Source organism: Lissotriton helveticus, chromosome 7, assembly GCF_964261635.1.
Source record: "Lissotriton helveticus chromosome 7, aLisHel1.1, whole genome shotgun sequence".
In the NCBI taxonomy this organism is placed as follows: Eukaryota; Metazoa; Chordata; class Amphibia; order Caudata; family Salamandridae; genus Lissotriton; species Lissotriton helveticus.
Genome location: NC_136068.1, coordinates 1,036,080,721 through 1,036,099,337, shown reverse-complemented (window position 1 = coordinate 1,036,099,337; position 18,617 = coordinate 1,036,080,721). Strand labels below are relative to the sequence as shown.

General features: G+C 47.3%; 1 protein-coding gene across 1 annotated transcript in view; it reads right to left on the bottom strand.

The window, feature by feature from the left end:
• Positions 1–18,617, bottom strand: part of PCYT2 (phosphate cytidylyltransferase 2, ethanolamine) — a 249,092-nt gene that overhangs the window by 38,651 nt on the left and 191,824 nt on the right. The window contains exon 8 of the mRNA XM_078653796.1: positions 2,832–2,992. Coding sequence (XP_078509922.1) covers positions 2,832–2,992 — 161 coding nt within the window. The remainder of the gene's footprint in view (positions 1–2,831; positions 2,993–18,617) is intronic.

Genomic DNA, 18,617 nt, shown 5'->3' with positions numbered 1-18,617 from the left:
TGGTGGGACACGGTGTTGAACGCTGCTGAGAGATCGAGGAGGATCAGGTCTGCTGTTTCACCTTGGTCGAGGAGGGTTCTGATGTCATCGTTGGCAACAATCAGGGTGGTCTCGGTGCTGTGGTTGGTGCGGAAGCTGGACTGGGAGGCCTCCAGAAGATTGTTTCTCTCCTGGTGTTCAGTGAGCTGGCGGTTGATTGCCTTCTTGAGTACCTTGGCGGGGAACAACAGCAGTGAGATAGGGCGGAAGTTTTTGGGTTCACTGGGGCTGGCAGAGCGATTTTTGAACAGGAGCTTGACTTCTAAGTGTTTCTGTTCATTGGGGATGTGTTGAGGATGTAGGTGAGTGCCACACTGATTTCTTTGCTCCTGTGGGTAAAGAGGCAGTGAGGGCAGGGGTCTGAGTGTGCCCGCAAGTGGCTGTGGTTTCTTGCGTGGTGAGCTGTTCCCATGTGGTTAGCAGGTAGGTGGTGTCCAAATGTATGATGAGGCTGTAGAGCTCGGTAGGTTGAGGTTCGAAGTTATTGTAGATGGTGGATATCTTGTGGAAGTTCACCAGTGTGTCACAGAGGTCCTGGAAAGGGAGATAGAGTTGTTGGTGGTGAACAGGCAGAAGAATTCTTTAATTATGCAGAAGAGTTCCTTGCTGTGGTAGGGACTTGCTTCGATGCAGTCTACAAAGGTGTGTCTTTTTGTGTCCTTGAGGTGTTGGTGGAATCTGTTGAGAGCTTACTTGAAAGTGGCTTGGTCTATGGGGTATCTGCTGGTGCGCCATCTTCTTTCCATTTGTTTGCAGTTGCGTTTAAGGGTTTTTGAGTTCTAGTGTGTACGAGCTGGTCCGCTTGTTGCTCTGGCAGTCTTGGCTGGCTTAAAGTAGGAAACTGTCAGGGCAGCTGGTAATTCAGGTTGTGAAGTTCTGAACAGCTTGTCCCAGGTTGGTCAGGTTGGGTGGCGTTGAGGGAGTTGGTCCATTGGGTCTGTCACTTTGATCCAGCTGTGGTGGGTGGAGCAGAGGGGCTTGGTGGTGGTGCCCCCAATGGTGGTGCTATCTATACTAGTGTGTCCACCTTTTTTTTGTTTTGCACGCGCGCTCAGTCCTAATGCTATGGCAGCTGTTTTTTTAGCATGTCTGGAATGTTTGGATTATCCACCTTGCAATGGTCCCTTTGCTAACGGGTGTTCCTTTGTTTGCTAGTGCGAAGAAAATGAAGAGTTTGTTTGCTTTCCTGATTTGCCTTGTTTTTTGTAAGTAATACATGACAACCCTTCTTACATGCAACATGTGTGGAGCTTTTCTGCCTGCATTTCTGGATCTTGGAAAAAGGCTGGTAGTTTTATCATTTGATTAACAAGGAAATGTGTGATGATTTTTATGCAGAAATTATGGGTTTGTAAGTAGGGTGCTTCTGTTAGTCCTTGCAGCTCACTAACTCTCTGCAAGGACATGACGGCTGTTTTGAGTGTTAGGCATCTGAGGCCTGCTTAATGCATCGCTTGAACGGGGACTTTATGAGTTGCATTAGCACTCCAAGTTCCATATCGGTGAGGATGCTGACTTTGGTGCAGCTGCCCTCTTGGCCCCTTCTAGAAATCTCTTGTTTACTGGAATATTGAAGAAAGTTCTTCCTATGACCCCTCCAGAGTAATCTACTATGGCAGAGAGGTGAACCTTAACAGAGGTGTATGCTAAACACTGATCTAACAGTAAGATGTTCGTGACCACCATGGTGTCTTGTGACCAACAATCTTGGAGTTTGTGTCTGTCACACTAGTGTATGAGTCTGCTCCACTTTGCCATGAAGCACCTCCCTCTCTTCTTGCTTCTTTAAAGACCTCCATGGTGCTCTGGGGGACCTCTATGCTAATATAGTATGTATTCTAGTCTCCATGAGCTACAGTTGCCCTTGGTGATGCTGGCCATGTTGCCCTAATACATATAAGGAAATAGATTTAGAATTTTCTTAGGATGACGTGTAAAGTTATAGACATTTCTGAAGAAACTGTTTCAGCATATTCTTATTGTCATGTTTGCCTGTTCTGTCCTGATGGTGGCCCAGTATATAATGCGGTTAGAGGCCAAAACATCACTATCTATAGCTCGGTTACTTCTCTCCTGTATGCAATGTGTTCTGCTTAGTTGCCGTAGAACTGCATTGTACAGATAATAGCCTATGCAACATTTTTTTTAATGTATTTATGTCTATTGTGTTTTGTCTGATAAATGTGTTTGAGCTTCATGCTCCGCATTTTTAATCAAAAGAAGATTTTTTTTAATAAATGTTGTTTATACAAACATTGACTTTCAAGCCTGTTGGACCTATTTTATGTTTTCTGGATTACCTAAAGTAGATTTTATATACTGAATATGTGCACTGTTTCTTTGATGAGTAATGTTACTTTAGATGCATGCTACTGTAATACAGATATATATTCAATCATCGTAGCTTTCAACCAGTGACAGAATACCATCACTCATAACCAGAAACTCCCCATGCTGCTATTAACCAAATATCCTGCTATATTAACCAGTTGCCTAATCAAAACCACAGAAATCAGTATCCCAGTTTTGGCACTTAAGGAGGAGACCCAGCAGCCCAACTGCAACAGTCAGAACCAGATACCGAAATCCAAGACTACAATCAGTGATGAAATCCAAGAGTCAGACCAGAGCCCAGTGTACAGTACTAGAAATTCACAACCTGAATACCCATCATGTATATGTGAGCACTCCCTTTGCACACACAGAAAGTAATGCATGCCTGAACAGTCCAGTTTCTCACTAGGATGTTCCATCTAAGGTACGTAGATCAGGTTCCACCTGAGAACACTCACCCTGCATGCCAGAACGCTCAGAGTTCGTTCATGTACGTTCATGATGGGATAGTTCTTGCCTTTATAGCGATTGACTTCTTGGTCGAAATGGAGACCTACAATAATGTATGGATTCAGGGCCAAGCCATGAACCTTCTCCAAGAAGTCCACATGTCCAATGTCTGTGTCTGCGTTAAGGAATACACTTGCATCTGCCTGTCCTTGGGAGCATACTTAGCACAGAGCACTATGCAAAGAAATGTATCAACACAAAACACTGTGCAAAAAGAAGGCTTAGTCACTGCCATGGCTCTCCTACTTATGGAGCCACTGTCCCCTGAAGAAAACAAGTTACATACCTGTAACTGTAGTTCTCCAGTATTGGAAGCTTTCATAGATTCACATACCTGAATCATTTCCCCGTCGTCGAGACGGGAGTCTCCGGGACATAAAAAAACAATGGTTAGCAGTATAGCTAACTGAAAAAAAGCCTAGGCCCATTTCCCTTTTGCAACCCATAACCTTTGTTATGAAAAAAAGGACCAAACTTTCCCTTAGCCAATCAGAGCCACTCACCCTCTAGAACCCTCCTGAGAGAACCTTTTGCTCCTCAGATTTTCAGGCACTTGTGCTATAATACTTTTCGTGCCAAATCCGAGGTGAGCCTCTCAGAGAAGGAGGGTGGGCATATGTGAATCTATGAAAGCTTTCATAGATTCACATACCTAAATCAGAATAGCGAGCAGTAAATTATAGCACATTTTGTTTTTGTCACCTTCCTTTCACCAATATGCAACCCATGATACTTGCACATAGTAGTAACCGTATCAATATATATATATAGACATATTGTTTTTCCAAGACATATCCATTCAATCAACAATAAAATGTGCTTTTCTTACCAAACAAAGGAAGGAGGGATGAGAAAGAGGTTCACCGTTATTGGAAAAGGTTCCGCAGTACTGCTTGTCCCACTGCTAAATCGCTTCTCGCATGAGCATCTAGGCCAGAGGTCTTCAAACTGTGGGGCACGCCCCCCTGGGGGTCCGTGGATGGGATGGATTCCAAGGGGGGCGCGAATGCCTCTGCAATTACATGTAAATGAAGGTGGCCTGGAACTGCAGCCTTATTTGTCTGCTGCATTTCCTGGCTGTCTTCATTTGCACGCATCCTGAAGTGCTGTGAAGGAGGTCACTGAGTGTCAATAAGTTGCGTAAAGGAAAAGACCTAACTAATCTGAGTATTTAGTTTTTTCGCTGTCAGCGAACTATATATGAAATAATGAGCAAACCGATTCCCTGAAAAATAAAATCAAGTTGCATTACACACAGTCTATCATAAGCTGCTGCAAAATGATGCAGTGTTTGAAATAAAAACACTTTCCTACAAAATATAGCCTTTAGTCATAAGTGATCAGACTGTCCTAATGTAAGCATTTTCTGAAGTATAACACCCTTACAATACCTCTAAAAAAATAATTGTCACTTTGACGCATTAAGCAGGGCCATTGGAATTATGTGGCAAGAGAGGACCAACGTATGCAACACGGTTGATTAAATATGCAGGAAGAAAAGGTAAATTATGCAGCATAATCAAATTGTTTCGTTAAAATCTGCAGATTATGCAGCAGATGATGGGTTATGTAGCAAATGTGGTAAATCCATAGCAATGCAGAAAACGCTTCTGCCTCAGAAAATGTATAATTCCAGGTGCCCTGGAATTAAGTGACTACTCAATTAACGGTTGGTATGAGGATGTAGTGTAACAGCCATACTGGCCAACCTTGAAGCTGGGGAACAAGGTGCGAGTCTTGACGTAGGCTCAAGAAGCCTGTGACTCTGTAATGCAACTGTTTCTCATGTAAAGTGCTCTGATAACTTCGGGTCAGGTACGCACTATATAAGTGCAAAAAAAAGCCTTGTTTCTTCTTTAACTGTTTGCACTACCACCCCATCCTTGCTTTCGAGCAGAGGTACCTCAAAGTCAGCAATACCCATTCAGTGGCAGTTGTTTTTGTAAAAGGTGAATCCAGGAGGTAGCAGGGAGGAAGTCAGCAGGGTCCCATTCAGATGCAAAGCTCTGGTCAACTTGACCCCTGGGACCTCAGAGTAATGGTCCAGGAAAAAGAGGAAAAGAGTGAGATTCATAAATATAGTCAACGAGATGGCCCAGAAGAGAAAGCACTGTGTGGGAGCTTCATTTTTATGGTTAAAAATGGCCAGAGACCGCTTCTTCAGAGAGATATCCCAAGGAAGAGGACGATCTAAGGGAGCCTTTTCTTATATATAAAAAGGGCCATCCATTAGTGCAGCAGGTAATGCTGTCAGGTGTGTAAGTGGCCACTGCTGCTCAATTATGGCCATCTTACATGAAGTGGAGTGGATTCCCATTTTCCTTGTTAGTATCAGAGCCCAGGTTACCCTTGCTGTTTTTTAACACAAAGGTGCAGAAAGAATCACTGGTACTGCAGGTGCAGTGGCACCAGGAGCCAGAGGTATGAGGAGCCAGCTAAACCTTAATTAGGGTTGTATACTATCCTTCCTTCTTTGCATTGGGGCCTACTATACATGTGTCAGTGTTGATTTGGGCCTAAGCGCAATAGCCGATAGGAGGGGAAGAATTAATGCGGTGGAGACACCTTTGTTTGCCCTCAGAGAGATGGCAGAGAAGGGTGTGTGGCTAGATGGGAGTCCATGTTTTTAACAAACGGCAGAGGAGACTGCCCTCTTTGCCAGGCAATAGCTAACATTAGTGAAGCAGGTTCAGCTGCACTGGGGCCCAGGGGTCAGAGGGGCTCACTTAAACACAATTATGACGGTTTCACTTTGAAAAAGGTGCATGGGAGTTTATTTTCTAACATTAGGACCAAGGGCACCATTGCAGATAAAGGAAGACCACATGTGGGAGCTCTTTTTTCTGAAAGGCCTGTTTTAAGAATAGAGTGATGGTCCGGCATAGTGGCGAAAGGGTATAAGAGTCAGAGGAGATAGCCTGCTACTCAGGACTGAAGTCATCATTTGTGCAGCAAGTGTAATTGCTTTGAGGTCCTGTAGTGTGAGGGACTCACAACACCTCAATTATAGGGGGCAACATTTTGGGGTCAATAACTGTTTTTGTTTGATTCATTTGCTGTTTTTGAAGTTTCATAATTAGTGTGGTTCATGAGCTATCGAAAAAGTACTCCTGAAATGATTTCATAATCCATGGCCCCTATGCTCAGCCCTTTCCCTCCCACTCATCCAATCCTTGCCGTAAGTTTTGGAGGGGGGGCTTAACATTAAAACATTATGCTTAGGGGGGCTCAGTGCAAAAAAGTTTGAAGACCTCTGATCTAGGCAGTAATGCCTGGTGAAGGTATGCGTACTCCTCCAGGTGGCTGCTCTGCAGATGTCCTGAATGGAGACGCCTGAAAATAGAGCAGTTGAGGTTGATACCGCTCTTGTGGAATGCGCATGAACATGTGCTGTCAATGGCTTTCTCGCTGCTTGATGACAGAACTGAATGGCACTTGAGATCCATCGTGCAACTCCCCATTTTGATAACGGGAATCCTTTCCTGGGGGCACTAAAAGCCACAAACAATTGTGTAGATTTTCGAAAAATGCTTGTCCTTTGCAAATAAAACTTTAGGCAACGCTGGACATCTAGAGTGTGGAGAGTTCTTTCCGCCGCCGTCAATGGTTGAGGGAAGAATATTTTTAGGATTAAGGGCTCATTTAAATGGAAGTCCGTTGGTACTTTCGGGATGAATCTTGGATTCGTTCTGAGGGCTAATCTGTCTTCTCTGAATTGGAGAAAAGGCTCTTGCGTCGTAAGGGCTTGTATTTCTCCCACCCTTCTGGCTGATGTTAGAGCTATTAATAGAGCCACCTTCCAAGATAGGAAATTCAGATCAGCTTTGTGTATTGGCTCAAATGGTGGTTTCATCAGTTGTGATAAGACAAAGTTCAGTTGCCATAAAGGTGGTGGAGGCCTGATGGGTGGGTAAACGCAAAACAACCCCTTCATGAATTGTTTCACAATTCTTTCCGACCACAGAGAAGGGTGTGCTGAATTTCTCCTGTATCTTGAAATCGCCGCCAAATGCACTTTAATAGAGGCATTGGCTAATCCAGATTTCGCCAGCCTCAGTAAATATGGGATGATCTGATGCACGTCTGCCCGCAGAGGATGCAAGTCATTCTCCTGACACCAGAAGCAGAATCTTTTCCATTTCATCCTGTATGTCCTATCAGTGCTTTCTGCTCTGGCCTTTGCCAGGATTTCTCTGCATTCTGCTGGAATTTTCAAGTGATGACATTTTCCATAGTCAGGAGTCAGGCCACTAATTGCAATGATGTTGGGTCTGGATGCCGCACTTGTCCCCGCTCCATAGTCAGTAGTGCTGGTATTGGCCGAAGACTTATTGGCTCAGTCTCTGATAAAAGGAGCAGCTCTGTGAACCAATGCTGCCTGGGCCACCAATCGGCTATCCGTATTATCCTGCACGGTTCTTTCTTCATTTTCGTGAGTACTCGTGGCAGGAGGGGAATCGGCGGAAAGGCGTAGGCAAAGACACCTGACCATGCCATCGAAAACGCATTCCCCCATGATCCCCTTTGGTGACGCGAGCTTGCAAAGAATCGGCATTTCTTGTTCCGGGCTGTGGCAAACAGATCCACCGTTGGTATTCCCCATTTGGCAAAGATGGTCATCAGCGTGCCCTGATCTAGCTCCCATTCGTGACCGGTCGTCTTCTGCCTGCTGAGGGTGCCCGCTGTTATATTTTGATCCCCTGGAATATGTATGGCCTTCTTAGTCACTCCGTGATCTATCGCCCATTCCCATATTTTCTGAGCTTCTCTTGATAGAGAGAGAGATCTTGTGCCTCCCTGTTTGTTTATGTAGTGCATTGCAGTTGTGTTGTCTGTCTGCACTAAACACTGATCTCCCTTCTATTCTTGGCAGGAAGGCCAACAATGCCAATCCTATTGTCCTTAATTCCAATAGGTTTATGTGAAGGTGTTGTTCCTGTTTGTTCCATCGGCCGCTGACCTGTAACTACTGTAGGACTGCTCCCCATCCTTCGAGAGAGGCATCCGTGGTAACTACCAACGGAGCTGGTTCGATCAGGTAGGAGAGACCCACCGAGATGATGTTCCTGCGAGGCCATCACTTTGCTGCCTGCAACATTGGATGCATGATTTGTATCTTGTCCTTGAAGGATCCCTTTGCTTGGCACCACTGAAGGTCTAGCTCTTCTTGTAACGGCTGCATCCGTAAGCGACATAGGGGAATGAGTGGTATGCATGAGGACATTGTCCCCAGAAGCGATTTGTACCTTCGGACTGAAATAAACTTTCTTTTGCTGAATTCCTTGTCTAGAGAGACGAGTCCCAATTGTCTCTCTATGGATGGGAATGCCTTGTTTTGTGATGTATCCAGGATTGCACCTAGAAACTTGATTGTCCTGGATGGCTGTAGAGATGATTTTTACACATTTAAGGCCAGGCCCAGGTCCGCAAATAACTCCATGCAAGCCGCAGTTGAAGCTTGAGCTGCCTCCTGCGATGGTGCCTTTACCAACCAGTCGTCCAGGTATGGAAATATTTGGTGTTTTTGTCTTCTTAGATAGGCCGCCACTGGCGCCAGACATTTTGTAAATATTCTCGGTGCATATTTTAGGCCGAATGGTAGCACCTTGAATTGGTAATGGTCTTTGGCCACTGTAAAACGAAGGAACTTTCTGTGGGACGGATGAATGAGGATATGAAAATATGCATCTTGTAAATCTAGGGAGGTCATCTGATCTCCTGGATTTAAGAGCAGCAGAATACCTTGCAGGGTCACCATTCTGAATGACTGTTTCTTGAGATAGGCATTTAGGGACCTTAGGTCCAAGATTGGACGCCACCTGAGAGCATCTTTTCTGATCAAGAAGAAACGGGAATAAAATCCTTGTCCTTTTTGGGAGTTCGGCACCGGTTCTATTGCTCCCTTTCGGAGCATTGCCAGAATCTCCCGACGCATCTGAGATAGGTGTTTTGCTTCTTGATATGTAGGTGGCGTGGGAGGAGGAAAGAGGAGGAATTCCAATGTATGTCCGAATTGTATTATGTGGAGGACCCATTTGTCCGATGTTATCTTCTGCCACTTTGGTAAATAATAAGTCACTCTTCCACCCAGGGGAACATCTGACAAGATAGGAGGGGAAGGACCTGCAATCTGTAGGTTGTCATTGTCTTTTATTATTATCTTTTACAGAACAAGCTCCTCGTCCTCTGGGAGTGGACTTCGAGTAGCCCCCAGAATGTTTCTGTCCATATTGCAGCCGATAGGGCTGCAAATAGGAAGAGTAGGATGTGTATCTTCCCTGCTGGTAGCCACCTCTATACGAGGGTTGTCCTCTTCCACGGGCGCCTCGAAAAGGTACCTTCCGGTACTGTAACGCACCCAAGGGTCTCATCCACCAGGCGCCCAAAAAGATACTCCCCATCAAAGGGTAGGTCCAGAATTTTATTTTGGACCTCTGGCCTTAAGTAAGTGGCCCTCGGCCAACCTTGGCGCCTCAAAACTGCTGCTCCTCCGAGGGAACGAAAGGCTGTGGTAGCCCATAGCGCAATTAATAACTTCAGCCAAAGTTCTCTCCCCTTCCTGCAGAACTTTCTTTGCCTCCTGCTTAGAGTCTTCCGGGAGGAGTGCTATATGACCCACATCTGTCGGTCATATCTGCCCAGGATGGCAAGGGCATTAGCAGCTCTGAACAGGAGCGCTGACATGGAGGAGAATAGTTTACCTGCGGTATCTAAATGCCGTCCCTCCGTCCCGTCCGGAGGTGCTGCAATAGGTGCTGCTGGATTCTTTGACTTTTGCTGCGCTGCCTGGGAGTTGATTGAGTCCGGTTTAGGATGGCCCAGTAAACACGCCGGGGCGTCCTCTGGCGCCTTATACTTTTTGTCCAGCCTCGCCAGTACCGGTGTAACCGTTTCTGGAGTTGTCATGACCTGTAATCCTTCTTTCCATATGTGGTCAATAATTGGTATAGACCGGACTGATTTTTGATCATACAGGTCATAAAGTCATACAGAAAACATTCTGCTTGAGTTGTTTTCAATGGTAGCTGAAATCTTTTTGCCGCTCTCTCCATTAAGTTGTGGAATCCACCAATATCCACTGGTGGAGAATCCGCCGGTACTTGGGTGGGTGATGGTGGAGTTGGGATCAGGTAATCGTCCCATTCTCTGTGAGGCTCCATTAGCTCCCCTTCTTCGCGGTCCTCATCATCTGTGGTCCCAGGATCCTGTTGCTGTTGGACCTGAGGTGTCAGCTGAGCAGTGTCTAGCAGGCTCTCCCTACTGCGGACTGGAGTGGCTGGAATTGAACGAGGACGTGAAGGTGGAACGTCCTGAGGAACCTCTGATGGAGGAAACCTCTTTTTATAATCCGCCAACATGGATTGCAAATCCATCAACATGGATGATGGCATTGCTACCATCTCTTCCTGAGGCTCTTGTTGGTAGCGGTGGTATGAGATGCTGTGATACTCTTCATACCCTTCTTCTTCTTCATCATCTTCTTGACATTTTACATGTAGCTCAGATGGGCTTGTGGCATACCCAAAAGGCCCATCATCCTCCTCATCATCATCTGACTCTTCCTCCTCCAAAAGGTGCGACGGGACCAATGGAATAACTTTACTTGGGGAAATCACTGCTGGTGTGATCTTCTTGTTCTTTTCCGGAGTTATTCTCGTCGACGGATCGTCGTCGATACCACCATCGAACAAGCTGTTGTCAGTGCAGTAGATCCATTCCTCGCCGACGACATAGTAATCGTCGCCTATGTTCCCGTCGACGTCCTTATTGTCATCACTGTCGAGGATGATCCCGTCGTCGACACTGCCGTTGTCATCCTCACCGTCGTCGACTATGTCGTCGATGTTACCGTCGTCGACGCTGGTTCCAATACAATTAATGGTACCTCTTGTACCTTGATCGTCGCCGTAGACAATAATTTCTTCGTCGACGCTCCCGTCGACTATGTCGATTTTTTTCACCTTCTCCTCAGGAATACTAGAGGATAGCTTCTTGAATGTTACAGGAGCCAACTGTGGTGTCTTTGAAGGCTCAGAAGAGGCTCTTTTGGATTCTTTTTCTTTCAAAGTGAGTCCTTTGCTCTCCTTTCGCTTTTTCTGAGGAGATTTTGAAGGACTATGCCCTGAAGACCCTTGGCTGGTCTTTTTTAGGGCCTTCTCAGGACGGTCCCCTGAGGAATGAGCCTGAGGAGATCTTGATCTTTTTTTTGATCTCCTGGATGAAGAGGAGGATTCCTGGTCACTATCACTAGAAACCACCTCCTTTCTGGCCTTGATCTTTTGAAGCCAAATTAAAAGGCGTCCTTCACGATCTCTAAGGGTCTCACTAGAGAAAGTGCGACATACCTTGCAATCCTTTGCTTGATGGTCCGGGTAAAGACAGTATATACAGTCTTCGTGTGGGTCATCGGTGTAGAGTCTCTTTTTAGAGCAGGTGGAACAGACTCTAAAAAGACCCTTTTTCTCCTTTCCAGCCATTCTCCAGGATGTAGATGAGAAATAGATTATAAACATCTCAAATTCGCAAGAAATAGACTGATAATGAAGCTTCTATCCTGTTGGAAATCCAGAGTTTGAGCAGAGCGCAAAGGAGACTCCCTAGCACAACGTGCCGGTAGAAAATCTGAGGGGCAAAAGGTTCTCTCATGAGGGTTCTGGAGGGTGAGAGGCTCTGATTGGTTAAGGGGAAAGTTTGGGCCTTTTTTACATAACAAAGGTTATGGGTTTCAAAAGGGAAATGGGCCTAGGCCTTTTTTCAGTTAGCTATACTGCTAACCATTGCTTTTGTATGTACCGGAGACTCCCGTCTCGACGACGGGGAAATGATTCAGGTATGTGAATCTATGAAAGCTCCAATACTGGAGTAATATCATTTACTTGGGAAATTTGCACACTCGACTGTTCATGGGTTCCCTTGAGGCCAGAAGGCCTTGCCCTACCTGACCCCATACGTCTCAATTTAAAAGGGGCTAGCTATACATTGGTAGCAATGGCTTGTAGTGTATATTACATTTCTCAAGTAACAGTGGTATGTCTGTTGGCACAGTGCAGAAAAAAGACATTCAAACACAAGAATAGCAGATAAAGTAATCTAAGTAAAGTTATATCGCGTATACCCTACATATAAAAAATATTAAGCAGCAGAATCCTCAAGTCTTTAAAATAGATCTTTGATCTGGATCAAGAAGCTATTAAAAACTTACCTGATAAAAATCATAAGTTTGGAAAGAATTGGGAAAAATTAACAAAATGTTACTAAATAATCAGACTACATGTTGCGAATAAAATAACAAGTTACTTCCCTTTGGTAAAGGTCTTTCTGGCAGATGCTGTATCTAACTGCAGATTCCTCACCTTCTGAATACCCTCAGGTGCCAGGGGCGATCCATAGATTTTTCTCAACATATGGACTTTGCGCCAGCTGGTTGCATCGTGCAGCTCTGCAAAGATTTCGTACTGCCCCAGAAGCAACACCAGTGCCACGTATATATGCCACCACTGTGCCCTGACACCATTTTCTTTAACTCTGTATAAACTCAAACCTCTCTTGGTGTCCAAGCGATGGAGCCTCTCCGCTCTCAAGGGGTGAGATGGAGCAAAGAATGAGGACGAGAAATAGTTTGTCCTACATAAAAAGCAGTCAATCTTCGGCAGGAATGCTGCCCTAATGCTCAATACCATTTTGTCCAGACAACAGGTGTTGTATGGTAAATGAACGGATAGACTGTGTAGCTCGCTGACGCGACAAGCTGATGTTATCACACTCTGAAGACTGTTCTGAGAGTGGTAATCACACTCTGGAAGACTGTATGGAGAGTCAGAAGGGGTACACATAAAAAAATGAGAACCAAATTAAGGTCCCATTGTGGCATTACAAAAGCTCTGGATGGGAGCGTTTGAACAAGACCTTTTAAGAAAACAAACCCATGACAACGTGATTTAAATAAGTGCAGCTGGTCTGGTAAACGCAAAAAAGGCCGAAAGGGCTGACAAGTAACAACATTAACAACGGAAAGTCCTTGCTGTGCTAAGGACAGCACAAAAAGCAAAACTTCTGACAACTTTGCCTGTATTGGGTCTATATGGTGCGAAGTATACTAGCCCACAAATGCATCCCAGAGTTTGGAATAAACAGTTTTTGTACAACCTCTGCCCACTAGAATTATTTCCACTACTTTGGGAGGGAGATAGCAATCCGTCCACTGTTTCCGGTCAATCTCCATATGTGTACGTTGTGCAGGCCCAGGTACGGTACATTCCCCTGCTGCTGCGACAGAAGATCGTACTGAAATGGAGGACAGATGACGATGCCCAGAAATTCTGGGTACAATATTCTCCTGGCCCAATCCGGAACGACTGAAGACCTGGGCCTTGATCTTTTTCAGAACAAGGGGTAGGACAGGTAGCGGCAGAAAGGGCATGCAAAAGTCCTCCACGTTCTCCACACTAAGCTGAATGTTTTTTTCTGGAAGAGAGCCTTCTTGGGAACTGCAGCACCCTGAAGTGCTGACACTGCACTTTCTCATCTGTGGCAATAAGATCAAGCTGGGGTTCTCACCTTTGATGGAAGAAGTGTTGCATCACCACCAGGCTGCCATTTGTGACCCACTAGGCATCGCTCGCTGAGTTTGTTCACCCGGTATGCAAAGATCCTGCTAGGTGGTTCATGACAAGAGATGCCCTGTCGTTTCAGCTACTTCCAGATGTGAGTCCCTGCCAGAGACTAGAGTCCTCTGAGCTCCACCTCACTGAGATGACCTCCCCAACTAAAACAGTGGTGTGGATCGGACACCACCGTCAACTCTGACTAGGGAGAGGTCAAGCAGCCACCACTGCAGGTTTTTTTACAGTCTCTCACGAAACGTGGATCGAATCGGACATGTTCCTTTGATGCTAAAACATCAGGATCATAGTCTGAATGTCCTGGACTTGTTCTTCCAGTCGAAGGATCTGAAAGTCAGTGGTGTCCAGCCCAGAGCAGATGACTTATTTCGCTGCGTCCTGACCATCTTGAATGAGTTGCAAAGATTGGCGTGGAATTCATCAGGGTATGCCAGCAAGATCACACTGATCATATCTTGCTGAGAAAAACATTCTGCTCCTAAATACCTTCATGTGTTTTGGCTATCAGGAGGCGTAGTAGGGAATGTGTTAGGGTTCAGTCGACTCATGGACACCCAGACGACCAAGCTTTCAGGCATTGGGTAATGCATAAGAAAATGTAGGATCTGGTGGGGGAGGTCTATGGCTTCTGGCGACTTATCTATTCAATGTGGGCAAGAGCAAGTTTTGGCCCAAATGCCCGTTAATGTGTCTGCAGCCTGTCTGATCACCAGAGCTAAAGAAGTTGATTCTTCAGTGGAAGACTCAGCGGGTAGGGGAAGTTCAACCCAGTGTCCAGGGAGGTGTCCAGTCCACTGTCGTCCTACAGGTCCATAGACGGATTGTCCTTTTCATAATAATGGGATGCATCATCTCCAGTACCACCATGTTGACTGTCTTCTGATTCAAAAGGAATGTGCAGTTCCACGCGGACTCCACACCACTCTGGAAGCGATGAAAACAGATCTGCATGCAAGTGCCAACCCTGCGCAAGGACATCAGTTTCTTGTCTTTTCCATTTCTGCTCCCTTGTAAATGGAGTGTTAACGATTGTTTGTATCAGTGTGCTGATACACAGAACAGGGAGGTAAATGGGCAGCAAAGAATCTGCAGCTAGATAGTGAATCCACCAGAAATAGTTACCAAAATGACTATTTATAAGAGCAGAATCTTCACTTTAGAACAGATTCTAGAGTAGTCTGTTGGGTGGAGCCACACCAAAACGTCTTGGAGGACCAAGCGGGCAAAATGGCCTTTATGCTGAATCTGGCTGTCATGGCAGTAGGGCTTCATGAACGTATGAACTGATGCCCACATTGCAGCCTGGCAGAAGTCACCAACATTGGCAAAACCAAAGGGGATGATGGACGGAGTGTTGAACATTGCAAGCACTCACCCCCAGTCAACTGATCTGGGTTTAATCCATCATCTTACCTTAGCTCACTCCGCCACCCCAGTTCAGACATGGCCATATGCAAATCAGTCTGACCCTGTGCCTCATGGGAACAGTCCAGCCTGAACTGCCAAGCCATGTCTTTCCTGGACCGGAAACCAGCATCCTGGGACCAGTTTCAGGTTCATAACCCTCATCAGCCAGGCTATCTTGAATCCAGTAGCAAAGTGAGTAAGGGACCCACGTCTGGGCATACCCTACCAACTTAGGGCGAACTTAGCAAAACCAAAGGGGATGATGGACGGAGTGTTGTACATTGCAAGCACTCCTCCCCAGCCAACTGATCTGGGTTTAATCCATCATCATTCTTTAGCTCACTCCGCCACCCTAGTTCAGACATGGTCATATGCAAATCAGTCTAACCCTGTGCCTCATGGGAACAGTCCAGCCCGAACTGCCAAGCCATGTCTTCTCTGCACTGGAAACAAGTATCCTGGGCCCGGTTTCGGGTTCACAGCCCTCATCAGCCAGGCTATCTTGAATCCAGTAGCAAAGAGAGCAAGAGACCCACGTCTGGGCATACCCTGCTAACTTAGGGCTATGTCACCAACAGTCACTCTGCATGCCAATGCACTGGTAGCAGCCTTAGCCCTGGTGGAATGATTGGCTCTCCGGCATTCCAAGTGCGTAGCAGATCTTAATGCAGAGCACTATCCACCTCAATAGAGTCTTCCCCTGCACAGCATTCTCTTTTTTTCCGCTAGACAACTTCCCACAAAAACGTGATTGTCCACCCAATGGTCCTTGATATAATCAATGTAGACAAAGTCTTTTTGGGGTCCAGGCAATGAAATCAGTCCTCTAGCGAGGGGTGAAGGGGAGCAAAGAAACCTGGTATAGTGATGGATTGCCTAACGTGGAAGGGATTAACAACTTTTGGCAAGAATATTGACTGAATTCTCAGCACCATTACCTGGAAAAAAGTTGTTGGACGGTGGTTGCACTGAAAGTGCCTGAAGTTTGATCAGGTGATGAGATGACACAATCACACTGAGAGACAGTCTTTAAGGTCAGGAGATGCAGTGAGCAGCTATGCATCGGATCAAAGGGTGTACACATGAGAAACAACAAGAGCAAGTTAAGCTTCTACTTTGGCATCACACATGGTTTGGGAGGAAACATGTGTGTTAAACCTTTGATAAATTCCATCACAACAGTTGGTCTGGCAAATGTAGAAGGGCCGAAAGGGCAGACAAATAAACTTTATAGTGCACACTAGAAGGCCTTGGCTGATCCAAAGATAACAAGCATTAGAAATGCAATCGGGCTCGGATTTATTTGAGTTTGAGCTAATGGCATTGTAAATGGTAATGTATTTTTGCTAAGTGTTATGGAGTGTGTTAATGTGGTGGTGGTGGTAGTGGTAGTACTGGTGGTGGTGGTACTGGTAGTACTGGTGGTGGTGTTAGTACTGTTGGTGGTAGTGGTAGTACTGGTGGCTGTAGTAGTGGTAGTACTGGTGGCTGTAGTAGTGGTAGTACTGGTGGTGGTAGTACTGGTAGTACTGATAGTGGTAGTACTGGTGATGGTGGTGGTACTGGTAGTGGTAGTACTGGTGGTGGTGGTACTAGTAGTACTGGTGGTGGTGGTACTGGTAGTACTGGTGGTGGTACTGGTAGTGGTAGTACTGGAGGTGGTGGTACTGGTAATGGTAGTACTGTTGGTGGTAGTACTGGTGGTGGTAGTACTGGTGGTGGTAGTACTGGTAGTGGTGGTACTGGTGGTGGTGGTACTGGTAGCGGGAGTACTGGTGGTGGTGGTACTGGTAGCAGTAGCATTGGTGGTACTGCTGCCCGTAATAGTGGTAGTACTGGTGGTGGTGGTACTGGTGGTGGTGGTACTGGTGGTGGTAGTACTGCTACTGGTAGTACTGGTGGTGGTGGTAGTACTGTTGGTGGTGGTAGTGGTAGTACTGGTGGCTGTAGTAGTGGTAGTACTGGTGGCTGTAGTAGTGGTAGTACTGGTGGTGGTAGTACTGATGGTGGTAGTACTGGTAGTACTGGTGGTGGTGGTGGTAGTGGTAGTACTGGTGGTGGTGGTACTGGTAGTACTGGTAGTGGTGGTACTGGTAGTACTGGTGGTGGTGGTACTGGTAGTGGTAGTAGTGGTAGTACTGGAGGTGGTGAGACTGGTAGTGGTAGTACTGCTGGTGGTAGTACTGCTGGTGGTAGTACTGGTAGTGGTGGTACTGGTGGTGGTGGTACTGGTAGCGGGAGTACTGGTGGTACTGGTAGCAGTAGCATTGGTGGTAGTGGTACTGCTGCCCGTAATACTTCTACCACTCTGCACTACCAATCTGCACTCTGCACTCTGCACTACCACTCTGCACTACCACTCTGCACTCTGCACTACCAATCTGCACTCTGCGCTCTGCACTACCAATCTGCGCTCTGCACTACCGCTCTGCGCTCTGCACTACCGCTCTGCGCTCTGCACTACCGCTCTGCGCTCTGCACTACCGCTCTGCGCTCTGCACTACCGCTCTGCGCTCTGCACTACCGCTCTGCACTACCACTCTGCGCTCTGCACTACCACTCTGCACTACCACTCTGCGCTCTGCGCTCTGCACTACCACTCTGCGCTCTGCGCTCTGCACTACCGCTCTGCGCTCTGCACTACCGCTCTGCGCTCTGCGCTACCGCTCTGCGCTCTGCGCTACCGCTCTGCGCTCTGCGCTACCGCTCTGCGCTCTGCGCTACCACTCTGCGCTCTGCGCTACCACTCTGCGCTCTGCGCTACCACTCTGCGCTCTGCACTACCACTCTGCACTACCACTCTGCACTACCACTCTGCACTACCACTCTGCACTACCACTCTGCTCTGCGCTCTGCACTACCGCTCTGCGCTCTGCACTACCGCTCTGCGCTCTGCACTACCGCTCTGCGCTCTGCACTACCGCTCTGCGCTCTGCACTACCGCTCTGCGCTCTGCACTACCGCTCTGCGCTCTGCACTACCGCTCTGCGCTCTGCACTACCGCTCTGCGCTCTGCACTACCGCTCTGCGCTCTGCACTACCGCTCTGCGCTCTGCACTACCGCTCTGCGCTCTGCACTACCACTCTGCGCTACCGCTCTGCGCTCTGCGCTACCGCTCTGCGCTCTGCACTACCGCTCTGCGCTCTGCACTACCGCTCTGCGCTCTGCACTACCGCTCTGCGCTCTGCACTACCGCTCTGCGCTCTGCACTACCGCTCTGCGCTCTGCACTACCACTCTGCGCTACCGCTCTGCGCTCTACGCTACCGCTCTGCGCTCTGCGCTACCGCTCTGCGCTCTGCGCTACCGCTCTGCGCTCTGCGCTACCACTCTGCGCTACCACTCTGCGCTACCACTCTGCGCTCTGCGCTACCACTCTGCGCTCTGCGCTACCACTCTGCGCTCTGCGCTACCACTCTGCGCTCTGCGCTACCACTCTGCGCTCTGCGCTACCACTCTGCGCTACCACTCTGCGCTACCACTCTGCGCTACCACTCTGCGCTACCACTCTGCGCTACCACTCTGCGCTACCACTCTGCGCTACCACTCTGCGCTACCACTCTGCACTACCACTCTGCACTACCACTCTGCACCACCACTCTGCACTCTGCACCACCACTCTGCACTCTGCATCACCACTCTGCACTCTGCACCACCACTCTGCACCACCACTCTGCACCACCACTCTGCACCACCACTCTGCAC